Raw genomic sequence first — 15,503 nt, forward strand, 5'->3', positions numbered from 1 at the left:
ATTAGGGCCAGGAGGAGAAGGGGACGACAGGATGAGATGGCTGGATGGCATCACCGACTCGATGGACATGAGTCTGAGTGAACTCCGGGAGTTGGTGATGGACAGGGAGGCCTGACGTGCTGCGATTCATGGGGTCGCAAAGAGTCGGACACGACTGAGCGACTGAACTGAACTGAGCTGAATCTGTTACAGGTGACATTGTGCATAGTTATTTGTGTACATACCTCTCATCACACATTAGATAAAAACATTGAGGGTAAAAGAAATGTATTATGCATCTTTGTATTGCCTGTGTGACAGATACGGTAGTGTGCAGTAAACTGTCGGTTGAATTAAATAAATACCTGAAACTGTTTTTGCATCCACTGTTCTTTTCAAATGATGACCAAATAAAATGATATAAAGAGACTTATGTATCATTTTGCTTTCAATTGATTATAAAATAACCATTAAGTTTAAGTGGTAATATATCTCATAATCATTTTACTGAATGTAGTTCAAATGAAATAGTCTGTCTTTTCATAGCACATATAATTTTATGTAGTTTTAAACATAAATAATTTACTGAATTCTAAAATTTGTTAAGAACCTATGGGAATTATATTTAGTAAAGTTTTACGGACACCTATCTTGAGATTAGGTACAGGAATTAAAACAATGAAAAAGAAAATTCCTATGCTTGAGAAGCTCAATCAAGTGGAATTAAAAAAAACATATTCAACTGAATAAAATGTGGTTAATTGCTGTAATGACTAAGAAAGTGACATGGGAACAAAGTGGAGAAAAAAATGAAAAGATCAGATAGCTTTAGTGAAGAAGTGATGTTTAGGATGAATCACTGATTTAATATGGTTTTCTAAGTGGATTTCATATCATCTTTCTTAGCCAATAGAGGTGAAAAACATGGTCCTGAAAAAGATGACATATATTCATAGGGTGTATTTCCCTCTTTCTTTAGCTTGAAAACAAAACAAAGCAAAAATGATGGAGGGAGGTAATATGCTACATTAACAAGTAACCCAGGAGGCACGCACCTGAAATACTAACTGCCCGCTTTTACTATGATGTCTGACGTTGGCTTTAGTGGAAGTCTCATTTATCCTTGAAATTACACTCATCTTCTCATAATAAATCTAAGAAAACTGTCGGTCCAATCAGATGTTATTATTTTACTTACCTTCCTGTGACTCCACTTGTGTAGTGGGCATCACTGTGGCTGTTGGGGTAGTAGTAGGATTTGTAACAGTTGCAGGTGTAACCATTGGGCGGATACTAGCTCTGGGTGTTGACTTATTCCCAGCCATAGCCGCAGCTGTCACTTTACTTGGCGTAGATACAACAGGGGTTGGCTTGATATTGGCTGTTGGTGGGTCTGACATGCTGGCACTTATGGAAAGAAAAATGTGAAAATAATAATTCACAAAAAGTACTACAAACATTCCTTATAAAGTACAAATACTCCAAAGAAAGTAAAGCACATACGCTTACTGAAGTGAATGTCCAGTAATTATTACCTTAATACACATTCAAACTGTTTTCCTAACACTGCTTTGAGTAGATTTTTGGCAGATTAGGAAAAAATTAAAGACAGTAAATACTATTGTTCAGTCGCTCAGTCGTGTCAGACTGTTTGCGACCCCATGGACTGTAGAACGTCAGGCTTACTTAGACAGTAAGTACAATTTAATATTTTTTTGTTCACTAAATATTACGAAACTCTTATTGAAGAAGTTCTGAATTTAAGCATTAGAAACTGTGCAGGAAATACTCTACAGTGGTGCATCCTGACAAGGCAGAACGTATTAACTGTTGATTACTGAACCTCAGTCTCACCTTAGCCTCTTGCTCTTCAATTATATAATTTTATAACGTAAACTTTATTTCTCCCCAAAGATCACTAGGTCCTCCCTGTATTTTAAAAGAAAAGCAGGAAACAGACTGTAAACAGACTGCAAAAGAACAAAACTCACATTCCTCTTTCACCAGAAGCTGGAGTTGTTTTCAACGTGATCTGTCTCTGCTGTTCTGGGACCTATAGAAAGAAAACTATGGATTGTTGTGCCGGTCCTACAAGAGTCCACCCAACAATGCCATCAAAATATCTTAGTGTTAATTCTCTCAGACAGAGGCTCCTAAATCACCAGACATCTTCAAGCAAAATGTACAGAGAAAAAATGATTTGCCATTTAAACAGAACTGGCTGATTACCTTATTGGTAGGTTCCTGAGGCTCGTCTCTCTGCTCAAGGTGTCTCTCTTGATGCTCCCTGAGTTCTCTCTCCAAGCGACTAATTCGACCTTCGTACTGGGATTTAAGAGCAGTCATACGAACATCCAGTTCATCTTTCTGCTGATCTAAGGCTCCATTCCTTTGTTTAAGCTCTTCATTTTCCTTAGTTAGCTGATCTTTTACACCTAAAGAAGTAACCACATCATTCTATCAATATCATAATCAAACACTGGAAACAAAAAAAATTATGTGCTTGATAAGTATGCAAAGGCTATATTGGATTCTATTCCTGAACTTTAACATCTCCAATAATTCTGATATACTCTACATTTCAATAAACAAGGTTTTAAACATGTATTTATTACTCCAATATAAAATATACTCCAAAATAAAAAAGACTCAGCTTTTTCTAACCAAGATCTCAAAAAAGATAAAGGATCTACCATAAACTAGTCAGCAGGAGCCCTTTTATATGGCCTTTAAATATTTTTAATATATGAGAGACTATAAAATTTTCATTTCATATAATTTACAGCAGATACTCAAGGATAATTAAGCAACTTCATTTTTTTTTAAATGAAATAAGTTGCCAGGGACACTATCTTAGAGATCCATTTAAATAACTGCTCATAAGAAAATTCAACCTACTTGGCATTTTATTTACCTACTAGCAGACTGGTAAGCAAGGTGCAGTAAGGCCCTGAGGGTTGTAGCACTGGGATCCTCATACAGCTGACATGATGTTCTCCCTGAAGGCCTAATGGGACCCTCTGTGAGTGAGGCACAGAAAACTCGCTGAGCTAACGTCCAATGCTGCCTAGAATTTACAGAAGGCCTCTGGACAGTATACTATGGACCCAAAGGGTTACCATCAGAAGGCGGTAATAGTTACACACTAAAGCAGAAGGACAGCTGTACTCCCTATCCACTATCAGTTAACAATTAAGAAAGAAATCATAAATTAAGGACATCCTTATTACTTGAAAATTAAAACTGCTGTAATTTGAATCCAATTAAATAAACCTAATACCTAAAGTATGCAAACACATAGACAGAAGTCATTTAGTATTATTTACTTTTCTTTCCCATTTAATTCTAACCCTGTATCAAATAACCAACTTTCACCATCAAATTCGAATCATAAAGCATACAGAAACTTACCAGCTAAATGTGCAATTTTTGATTTTGCTGCTACAATGGCCTTTCTTGTTTTTTCTTCCTTTTCAGTTATCTGCTGTCGGAGTTGCTCTTCCTGTGTGGTTCTATCTTGAAGGTCCTGACGAAGTCGTGCAAGTTCAGATTGAAGCTCCAGAGTCTGTTCCTGGAGACTTCTTGCTTCTATCTCTTTCTCAGATAAAGTCTTTTTTAAAGGAAGACAAAGTATTAACCATGTAATTCAGCCAAATCAATATAACTACATCCCCGACAGACTTAAAGCATAAAACTTATTAATTTGTTTAGATTAAATGAAAGTATAAATATAAAATGGTAATCAAGTGGACACTTGCAAGATGATTAGGTATTATCTGCATACATAAGTCATTCAAAAAAAATTATATATTTCCATATAAAAAGAGAAAGTATCAGTGTTTAACCCATTTTTCTTTTTTCAAAATTCCTTTATGACTGAATTATATTCCATTGTATTTTTCTAGCTTTTCAACAAGGAAACAATTATGAACATACACCTTTCACTTCTCTTCCACTCATACCTTCTGCAGGTTCTCCACTTGATTCTCGAGTGACTTTGACTTGGTTTCAGCTTGGCTTAGGGTCTCTTTGAGCTCCTGCATTTCCTGGACTGAGACGTGCTGTTCCTGATGGTCTCCAGAAGACTGAGCTGAGGTCTCCATGACCTAAGATGACAAACAGTAATAATACACTTGAACATTTATATTCAGTAATTTTGCAAATTCATCTAAGAAAATAGTAAGTATATAAAGAAACTTATCTTTAAGGGTATTCATAAATAAATCTATAAAACAACTTTAATGTCCAAGAGTAAGCTATTAGTTACATAGGTTAGGGCTTTCCATACTACTGGGTATTAACCAGCTAATCAAAATGATGATGCACTGTTTAACACAGAATTATCCAGAAAAACAAATCACTCATACATGAAGGAAAGCATATTAAAGGATTAACAGTGGTTAACTGAGGGTTAAGAATTTTGAAATTTTTTCTTCATATATTTTCTAGTCTAACAGGTGCTAACTTGTTGACTTGATACAATCAAATCAATATACAAGTTCTTTACCACTGGTAATCAAAAATAAAAATCAAGTCTAAAGTAAAACAAAGATTTAAAAATTCTTTTTGGTAGATGGTTAACATAGAATACTTATTTAAAATAACACAACCTGATCAATTACAAGAAACTAGCACTTTTTGATACATATCATTTTAATCAGTTAAATGAGTTCTTTAATGAGTTACAAGAAAATAGTTTTGAAAAGGAACAATATTTGAAATTGGGAAACTACATAAAAATGCCTAGAAGTAACTACTATTTCTTTATGAATTTATAGTTCATTTTAGGACATACTAAGAGCTAATCTTAAACTAAATAAAGTATCGCATATATGATTAAAAACCAATAACTAAATATTATGAATAAGGTTTTTGTAAGACTCATCCAAATATGCAAATCCATGTATCTAAATATATACAAAACTGTGTATAAATTGTGTAGACCAAAATTGTGTATATCAAAAAATTATATATATAAAGAATATATAAAAAGAAAACCACTTCAAAAATACCTTATCTTGTTGTGCTTTAAGTTCTTCATATTGAGTCTTGTACCTACGTCCAATTTTCTTGACTTGAGTAATAGTTTTAACCTTTTCTTGAATATCAATTATTTTGGCATCTAACTCCTTCTGGATATTTTCCTTTTCTGTTCTTACTTTATTTAAATCTTCCTTTAGACTCTGGATTAAGTTCTGGTTGTTAGTCAAAGATGCATTTGATCTAAGCAAAAGAGATGGGATAAAAGAGAAAGACTAAATACTTGAGACTTTTCCAATTTTAAAACCTTTTAAGTTATATTTTTATTGTGTTGCTTTAGTGTGTGTTTTATTTAGAAAACTCTAAGAAAAGCACACACACACACACCCTTCAAAAGAGAAATCCTTAACTTGTGAACCTGTGGTACTTTAGAAAAATGTAACTGACTTATTACATGCCATATATACCCATTTTAGAGATGAGAAAAACTGAGCTATAAGTTGTTAAGTAACATGCACACTTTTACTCTGCATGGTACCCAGAGTGTAATCCACATCTGCCTGATCGCAAAATCTACATTAAGCACATGAGGTTTTGAAGGCCACATACAATGTTTGCTGTGTGTTCCTCTTCTTTTTTACGACACTTAAAAAAAAACGTAAAAATCATTTTTAGCTTCCAGGTTGTACAAAAAAAGACCTGTGGGTTATAGTCTGCCAACTCCTGTATTTTAATCATGAAATGAATGTGAAATCAGATGACCTGAGTTAAGAGCATGTTGTTAATCGTTACTAACCTTAGAAGTAAGCCTGGGTACCTTTCTGAATCTTAGCCTCCTCATCTTTAAAATTAAGTAATATCTCTCCCACTTAAAATGCCAGACTATTGTTATGAAAAAAAAAAAGAGAATAAACTTGACAAAAATTTGTAAGCTGTCAAGTATCACATAAACAGGGGCTAAGATAGGGACAAAGGACATTAAAGCTTACAAGAGGTAAACCAGAAACATTAACTCTAATATTACATTTATCTTTAAAAGGCAATATACTTCACTATAAGTTCATTTAAGAACTTTCTTTAGGAACTTCCCTGGTGGTCCAGTGGTGAAGAATATGCATCTAAAGTGGGGGACATGGGTTTGATCCCTGGTTGGGCAACTAAGCCAAATTAGAGAAGCCTGCAAAACACAACTACTGAGCTTGTGCTCCCCAACAGGCCTCTGCATGCTGAAACAAAGACTCAGTGCAGCAAAAAAAAAAAAGAGAGAAAAACACTTCTTTATGAAAACTTTCAAAATAGATTCATGAATATATGTTAATCAAAAGAAAAAAGAAAAATCTACTTGCAAAAGTTAATTTGACTATTTAAAAAAATGGTCTGCTTTAGATTCATACCAACTATGTAGTTTAAAAAGTAATCAAGTATGGAGAGATAATTCATATATGAAGGCATAAAACTAAATGACAGCTTGGTTGTTTTTATAAAGCAATAAAAGGAAAGATACATATAAGAGCTCCAGCACTTTCCATCCTCTTTAAAGTCAGGAAGCACTTAGGGCATCACATAAAAATAGAAACAAACTTCTTTAAGATTGTCCAAGTACTGGATACAACTTGAGATTATTCCATATACCTTGCAATTTCAGCTTTAAGTCTTCCAAGTTCTTCAGTCAATTGCTGAATACGCTTAGTGTGAACTTCCTTTTCAGAAAGCAGCTTACGATATTCTTCTGTATCTGGATCTTTCTGTTGATTCACTAGATGCTAGAATAGGAACAATGCATAACACGATTTTATGAAACTAATGTGCTATATTAAAATATCAGAGTATCTAATTATGTTTATATTAGATGCTTGCATACATAGTGATCAATCATCAAATTATAAGAAAATAAAATCAAAGCTTTAGTTCCTTTGTTTAGCTAAGAGGTTTAGCCAAAATGAAAGGGGAAAACAAAGTAAATGTCATTCACTATTCATTATTTTTCACAGTTGCAAAGGAACATTTTAGAATAGTTACAGTAGAGTCAAATAAAGGGATCCAAAGGATCTGTAAGCTTTTAACATTAAATACCCAATTTCATTACAGTGACATATATAGGGAAAAAAAGTTCATCATGCATTACAAACAAAACAAGAAAATGAAAATAATCCTAAATGCAATTGATTCCATTAACCAGAAAAGAAGGCAGCATAATTTAACAGGAATATATCTAGACTTGGGCAGATTATCCTTTCTGGATTTTTCGGACTCTTTGAGCAAATAAAAAAAGCATGAAGGGGCTCTAAAATTTTAAAATCCTATTCAGATATGAGTAGTTCTTAGAGCATTTTCTAGGTGCTGGGTGGACTGCTTCATTTAATTTTTATAAAATGAACAGGGTGATTATATCCTCATTTACAAAATCAAGGAAAATTGTCTGAGAAAGATTAATGTCCTCATTTTCACAAAGCAAATAGCTAGTATGAGGTAAGGCAGATTTCCAACTTCTTCTCTGAATACAGAGCTACTATAGCTTCTAACCATACTATGTGTGTGTATAGTATGTGAGGTTATATCAATAACCTCAGATATGCAGGTGATACCATCCTTATGGCAGAAAACAAAGAGGAACTAAAAAACCTCTTGATGAAAGTGAAAGAGGAGAGTGAAAAAGTTGGCTTAAAACTCAACATTCAGAAAACTAACATCATGGCACCTGGTCCTATCACTTCATGGCTAATAGATGGGGAAACAGTGGAAACAGTGAGAGACTTTATTTTGGGGGGCTCCAAAATCACTGCAGATGGTGATTGCAGCCATGAAATTAAAAGATGCTTGCTCCTTGGAAGAAAAGCTATGACCAACCTAGACAGCATATTAAAAAGCAGAGACATTACTTTACCAACAAAGGTCCGTCTAGTCAAAGCTATGGTTTTTCCAGTAGTCATGTATGGATGAGAGTTGGACTATAAAAAAAGCTGAGCACCCAAGAATTGATGCTTTTGAACTGTGGTATTGGAGAAGACTCTTGAGAGTCCCTTGGATAGTAAGGAGATCTAACCAGTCCATCCTAAAGGAAATTGGTCCTGAATATTCACTGGAAGGACTGATGCTGAAGCCGAAACTCCAATACTCTGGCCACTTGATGTGAAGAACTGTCTCATTGATAAAGACCCTGATGCTGGGAAAGACTGAAGGTGGGAGAAAGGGACGACAAAGGATGAGATGGTTGGATGGCATCACCAACATGATGGACAGGAGTTTGAGTAAACCCCAGGAGTTGGTGATGGACAGGGAGGCCCGGTGTGCTGCAGTCCACGGGATCGCAAAGAATCAGACAGGACTGAGTGACTGAACTGAACGTGTGGGTGCATTTTGCTCCTCAGTTGTGTCCGACTCCTTGTGAACGCGTGGACTGTAGCCTGCCAAGCTCCTCTGTCCAAAGGATTTTTCAGGCAAAAATACTGAAGTGGGTTGCCATTCCCTTCTCCAGGGGATGTTCCCAATCCAGGGATTGAACCCAGGTCTCCTGTACTGCAGGCAAATTCTTTATCGTCTGAGACACCAGGGAAGCCAAACATACCATGCTATACGGTTTTGTCTTCTCTCCCCCACCCCCAAAATACTGCAGTGAACAAGTCTTCTTAAAGTGCTTCAATGAATTATATAAATCCATTTTTCATGTACAAAAACATTTTAAAGATAAAGCAAAAGCCTAAATGTGGAATACAAACAGACAATTTAGCTTTTTTAAAAAATACAGACAATATAACCAAAATATTAAAAATTTAGTTATAAGCTTAATGCCTGACACATAGGTATATGTAACAAACACATCAGACTTTCACTGATCAACATAAAATACTTCCCACTAGCTCATCAAATATTTTTATCCTCTTAAATTTTACCCTATTATTTTACATCAACATGTTTTTGTTTTGGAATGGGTTTGACTAAATTTACCTGGTTACGTGCTTTCCAACGTTTGACATCTTCTTCTAATAACTTCTTCTCTGCTTGCAACATACCACTTTTCTCACTCAGTTCAGCATTTGCTTCTTGTAAGGGTAAAATATCTAACTCCAGTTTCCTGACCTGAAAATAGTTTCAGAATTTTTTTAATACCTGATGCGAAAATTTATTTACGACATTACTAAAAATATGTCTCTCTACTCATTTGTAAATTACAAACCTTGGCTTGCATCTGCTGTAGATCCTGTTCCAGCCTCTCCTTCTCTTCTCTCAGCATCTTATTGGTTTCCATGACTACGTTCATTGTTTCGGTTTTCTTCATCAGTTCCTCATGCTGGGCCATTGTTTTTGCAGTTACCTAAAGATTTCAAACATATGTGTACAGCAACATATACCAACAGATTAAGGTCTATCTTTTCCTACCAGCTCTAATCTTTCCTATAAAAGTAAAAAGGATTTAAACGTCAACTTTTAAAACAATTTTTAGGAATCTTACATGTTTATTTTTCTGTGATTCATGTCAATTACAGAGTTTCAACACGCACAAAATCAAAAGATGAAAGTAAAAAGATACTATGTTATTTACATTAGGTAAAAACATTAATCCAGTCCTCTATCTTCCTGTTTCTATTGTTTTTCTTGCTACACTGAATTCAGCAACAGTTCTAAAATGATGTTATTTTGGTCCTCAGTTTCCCCCCTCTTTTTCAGAAACTCTTTTTCATCTCACTTGATTATTTCATCACTTTGATTCTGAGCAGTTTTACTGAATACTTGTTCACTTGTGAAGAACATTTTTTCTGTTCTGAGTACAATTATCCATTTTTTGTATGTATTATTTTATACCTTCACCATTTTTAAAGCTATCATTCATGGTTGCCATGCTACACTGCTTGACTTGGGTAGACATTATTTTTGATACAACTTAGGTTACTTCTTGACTTCTCCCTTTGTATGTAAGACTTGGCTGAGCTGGGTGTTTTGTAGTATTATTTGCCTTTATGTAGTCCAAAGGAACAGCAAAGAAAACACAACAGACTGAAAGAATATATAATCTTCATTAGAAGCTCTGATTCCGCTCTTTCCTGTAAGTGTTAGCTCCACTGAATCAGAAGGTCTGTTTATTATTTCCATAGTGAGATATTTGAATTTGAGTTGTTTTCTCAATAGGGTATAATTCTGGAACTTTTCATTTGTCTGAAAATGTAAATCCCGTAAGTCTACTTGTTCAATTATCCACTTTCTCCTGTTTCATGGTTTCTCTCTAGTAGCCATTCCAACTATCTACCAGTTAAAAGAAGATAAATGATTCAAGGTCTTAATTTCCTTCTTTCCAGATGTGGAGTTATACTACTGCACCTCCTCAGAACGAGGTGATGCAGTAATAAGCTTTTGGTTGGTTGAGTGGACTGAGATGAGCTTGTGTTGTGATCATACATTTACCAAACACCTTTTCTCCCCGCTCTGGTTGACTATTTTGACGACATTTTACACCTCTGCTGAGAAAAAGAAAATTCCATAGCAATTTCAACCAACCATTTTTTGTCGATGACTAATTTCTATAATGACAATTACAGCAGTAAATAAAGACAACTGAAATTTATTTATTAAGCACTCAGTGTGCACCAGACATAATTCAAAAGTTTCATGTGCACTAATTCAATTCTCACTATTTTTATCACCTGCATGTTACAGACAAGGAAGTTTAAGAGCAAGGAAGTTAAACAATGTGCCCAAGCAACACATCGAATGGTATGAACTAGACTGAATTTGAAACCAGGTAGTCTTGGTTATCATTAAGTCTCTTATCACTATACTGCGCCAATGTTTAACATCTAACGAACTTACGAGTTTAAGAAGAATGGTTATTTCAAACTAAATTTTATGCTACTAGAAACTGAAATGAGTACATCTCTTGATTTAACAAGTACCTTCTTAGGACACATACCTGAACTTTCTCCCTTTCAGCATTTAGGCTATCCTGCAGTTCCTGCAGCTCTCTTTCTAAAAGTTCAACCCTTTGTCGATATCGCAGGCTCTCAACTTGAGCCACTTCAAATCTAGTTTCAGCAATTTCTTTTTCTCGCCGTATAAATCTACAAAAATACGTAAGATGTTATTTGAATAGATTAACGCCAGTAACAGAACATTCAAAAACTTGGATAATTTTTAAGATGACAAACTTATTCACTTTAAAAATTTTCATTAAAAAATAATAATAGGAGATATACTTTACTACAGACAGTGGTTTCTATCTTTAAAATAAATCTGAAAGCCATTTACTTTTCTAAGGAAACCGTTCAAGTTCTTACTGTCAGATTCAACTTGAACTCACATATTTAAATTGGCATATGTCTAAATGTCAAAAGTGACCACTAATTGGGTGGTAGTGGGTTTGTGGACTCTATATGACAAAATGAGCTTTGTATTTATTTACCTAAATAGCATATAACTTCCACTGGCCTAATTTATACACTTATAGCGTAACTTCATAATTGTTGCTCATCATAGAAGTAAAGCATTAAGAATATATTGGATTTACCTGAGAATTTCTAAAATTTGTTCTTGAGATTTTCCTTCTTCACTGAGAGATACATTCAATGGACCTTGTACACCTTCCTTCATTGAGGAAACGACTTTGTCACTTAATTTTTCAATCTGATCATGGAGTAACCTGTTTTGTTTTTCTAGATCTTCACAGCGAGACACACTCTTAGAAACTTCATCCTATAAGCCAAGAGTCTATCATATAATAGGAGATTTTCCAACGTGTGTTAAAAAACAATAAAAAAACCCCCAAACCCTTCAATTCTCCAGAACATTCTATCATGAATAATACCTTTAACATTCTCTCTCTTTCTTCCCAAGATGCTTTACATTCCAACAACTGTGATTCTGCTTTTTGGGCTGTTTCTTCCAAATGCTGACGCACTGATGCCATTTTGGAAACCTGTTCCTTGGCAGCTTGGAGAGCTTCAACATCAGCAGCATGCAGCATCAGTTCTCTCTCATACTTATTCTGAGCTTCCACAGCTATTTTAGCCTGAAAGGAATTATCGCCCCATTGACACAGATTAAAATTCCATAAGGCCAGTCTCTGAAAAGATGCATGCTATATTACTTACAGCAATAAACGTGAACATAATCGAAATGTTCCAAAATATCTAGGAGAATAATGAAAAATTATGCTGTATCTATTTGATGAAGTGTTAAACAACTGTTCAAAATGAAACTTAGAAAGATGAGGTAGTAACTTGGAACAGATTTTATGAAATAAAGACTAACTCAGTTACATAAAATATATGCATATATACACACAAAATGAAAAAGGGAAATGAAAACCACCTATTTGAATACGGAATCATGGATACATTCTTTGATTCTAATTTCCAATGCTACAATGTTTGGCAATAAGCCAATGATAATTCCTTTTTGTCTAATTTACCTTCAGTGTGAAGCACTTTCCCTTGTACTCCATTTTTAAAATAATCCTGATACATATACAAGTTATTCCTGTAAGCAATACGCTATTAACATACCACCAATCATAAAAATGAGAACGTTACCAATATCCTTACATGTATTCCTTTCCCATTCTACCATTTCAATAATCCTCATTTTCCTGAACTGTTTTATCATCTTTTATTCATAACAAACTATAAAAAGCAGTATCATGTATATGTGTGTGTGCATGTGTGTATATACTTAAATAATGTGCTTTTGTACTGTTAAAGCTTATAAACAGTGGTGTATAGAAATCTGCGTAAGCTCAGTAATGCATTAAAAATGTTTTCAAAATGTCCCTGTTTTGCTGAGGAAAAGTATCTCTATCTTGTCTATAGTACAGCTTTACAACTAGACTTACTGTAGTACTGCAATAGTGAAAGAATGCTTGCAAGTGAGATCAAGTACACGTTTAATCTTCTACTCCTATTTTTATATATTTTCTCCATTTACCAATGCTGTTTTGTTAATGGATATTGCTCTACAGACATGTCTTTTTTCTTCAAAGTCTGCTTTATGCATGTTTGCTTTTAGGGGAGACCTAGGTTAGTATCTATTTCTGCTAAACAAATGAAATCCAAAGAGGACCACTGCTTTTACAGAAAAGTGAAAACAGTGTTCGGCATTTGTTCAGTAGATGTCATTTATTGAGGCAATGAGCACCCTGAGTAGCAAGAGGGGTACTGCCAAGCTCCTTCCCAAGGAACCACACTCAGCATCTCAGCATCAAGCCGTCATAGCTTTGGACTGTGAGCGTCTGTGTTTTATCTCTATTTAATCTGTATTTCCATTAGGATGATGTGACCTGAGATAACTGTTTCTTCACTTTATGCCATTTCATCTTTCAAAGGAACTTTCTACTTCTGGACAGCAGGGGAAACCTGGCCTTACTTTTAGCTTTCGTCTATACTTATCAGTTGATCTTATTCCAAGTGCCCCAAGAGTGGAAATAACTTGCATGTTTTATAAAATGCACCAATCCCCAAAATGCATGACTATGCTCGAAGAACTGTGCCCTAAGATCAAAGCTCACTTTCCAATAACTGGCTCTGAGTGACACTTACTTGTTCCTGACAGTCCCGTCTGGCTTGCTGTTCATTACTCAAAGCTGTGCTTGCTCTCTGAAGAGCTTCTTGTACTTCATTCTGAACACTATTGAGTGTTTTCTTTAACTCAGATAACTAAATTGAAGAACAAGATAAAAACCAAGAGTTAATTGCATATTTACTTTAAAATTATCGAAGTCAGGTTTTTAAAAATACAAGTAGCCCAAAGACTTATTAAGTTTAAACAGTTTATTACCTGATATATTGTGCAAATTTTGCAGGCTTTTATTCACTCCATATTATTAAAAATGTGTACAAAAGTAAATGTTTAGGCAGAGGCTTCTGAAAAGCAACACTGATATCTAGTACCATAAAGTAGTCTCAAGTATCCAAAAGGAAACATGTACAGATTAGAGTAAAATACAAAACTAAAATAGTTATATAAGGTATGTGTTCAATCAGTACCTGCTGAGAATAACTGAATGGTAATTAATAAGCTAGATAAAAGAATCTAAATCCTTACAACAGAAAAAGTAATTGGTATGGTAATAACCTAATTTACCTGTTGTTCCATGCTCTCTATGGCTTTTCTCTTGTCATCCTGAAGTTCCTGTTTTTCCTTCTCTACTTCCATCAACTTCTTTTCCAGCTGTGTCTGAAATTCGGCTGACTCTTTTAAGCGAACTTCAATATTCTTACGTACTTCTTCTGTCACCTTCACCATCAACCAAACAGTAGGGTACAAAGAATACACACATTTAAAATTATACAATTATTTTCCCCAAATGAAAGCTAAATTTATGTATTTTGATAGGTAAGAAGGGGATTTATTTAGAGTGAAACTCTGTTCATACACAGTGTGGGCCATCTCAGAAGGCAAGACTGACCTAAGGTAAATTTAAAACACACTAAAATTCACAAATGGAATACACTGGCCTTCCTATCTCGGCTGATAGTGCCTATTACATGGAATAACTTCCTATCTTTACCATTCAAATGATGCTTTCCTTCAAGGCCAGGCAAAAATGCATTCTCCCCTGTGAAGTCAGGCATACTCAAAAGACAAACAATCTCACCTACCACCCACTCACATAATCAGCATTTCATCTGTACTTTTTCTACAGGAATATACTTCCCATGTTCTACAAATTTTGTGTGATTTTTTTGTTGTAAAAGGTAAGTGCAATGCCAGTTGAACCCACACTTTTACACAGTGCCTTACACATCGTAACTTTAAAAAAAAGTACATGCAAACTGAATTCAAAATTGGATATACCTGTTTTTCCTTGTTGAGGGACTCTTCCAAACTAGTAACCATTGCACGATACTGTTCCACATTACTAGTGCTTGTTTTGAGTCTTTCCTTCAAGTCATTCACCTGCTCTTCTGCCTGCCTTAGCTGGCTCAGAAGGTCATCCATATCTTCTTTGTTGCTAGGCTGACCTAATAGATTTAACAGCTTTCTTAATATTAACATTTTAAATGATATTAAAGATGACTACTCTTAAAGAATTTGTGAAATAAGAATTAAGACTGAGATGTAGAAGTATTCAACTATCTAGAAAGTGTATTTCAACCTATGCTGAATACCAAAATAAAAACAGGTTACAGTCAGTAGGTTATTTAAAAACAAAAATGTTTAAGTATTTGAACTCTGCTGTTACAAATATTTTTTTAAAAGGTATTTAAAAGAGAATATAAAGTAATTCCACTAAGCTGAAATAGCTACTTGTAGAAATTAACTCTTAATTAAACCATTGTTTATGCCAAAACGTTACAGCTTAAAACAATTAGAGTAATTTTCATTTTAAAATTCACAGAAAAGGAAGAAATTACAGATTAAAAAGAATGTTTTCTTACCATACGATAACAATAAGAAAGGAGTCCTGGAGAATTATATATATACAATATATATCACATACATACACATGTATACTTATGTTTTAAATTTCTCTTCTATATTAAGAAATAAGTAAGACCATGTAGAAAGATTACTTGGACTCAATGGGTTTGCATTTGAAATAATGTATTGACAAAGAG

The 15,503-nt window shown here is 34.4% G+C and overlaps 1 protein-coding gene across 2 annotated transcripts in view; it reads right to left on the reverse strand.

Moving 5' to 3' along the window:
• The window catches only part of TPR (translocated promoter region, nuclear basket protein), a 63,879-nt gene that overhangs the window by 23,213 nt on the left and 25,163 nt on the right, over positions 1 to 15,503 (reverse strand). For both annotated transcript variants that reach the window (XM_015475269.3, NM_001205623.1), the window contains 15 exons: positions 14,740 to 14,906; positions 14,026 to 14,178; positions 13,482 to 13,598; positions 11,753 to 11,956; positions 11,456 to 11,640; positions 10,862 to 11,009; positions 9,134 to 9,271; positions 8,905 to 9,036; positions 6,592 to 6,722; positions 4,992 to 5,202; positions 3,942 to 4,085; positions 3,391 to 3,589; positions 2,209 to 2,414; positions 1,971 to 2,032; positions 1,178 to 1,386 (listed from right to left, as the gene is read on the reverse strand). In XM_015475269.3, the coding sequence (XP_015330755.2) occupies positions 1,178 to 1,386; positions 1,971 to 2,032; positions 2,209 to 2,414; positions 3,391 to 3,589; positions 3,942 to 4,085; positions 4,992 to 5,202; positions 6,592 to 6,722; positions 8,905 to 9,036; positions 9,134 to 9,271; positions 10,862 to 11,009; positions 11,456 to 11,640; positions 11,753 to 11,956; positions 13,482 to 13,598; positions 14,026 to 14,178; positions 14,740 to 14,906 (2,406 nt within the window). The remainder of the gene's footprint in view (positions 1 to 1,177; positions 1,387 to 1,970; positions 2,033 to 2,208; positions 2,415 to 3,390; positions 3,590 to 3,941; positions 4,086 to 4,991; positions 5,203 to 6,591; positions 6,723 to 8,904; positions 9,037 to 9,133; positions 9,272 to 10,861; positions 11,010 to 11,455; positions 11,641 to 11,752; positions 11,957 to 13,481; positions 13,599 to 14,025; positions 14,179 to 14,739; positions 14,907 to 15,503) is intronic.

This window comes from Bos taurus, chromosome 16, assembly GCF_002263795.3.
Source record: "Bos taurus isolate L1 Dominette 01449 registration number 42190680 breed Hereford chromosome 16, ARS-UCD2.0, whole genome shotgun sequence".
NCBI lineage: Eukaryota > Metazoa > Chordata > Mammalia > Artiodactyla > Bovidae > Bos > Bos taurus.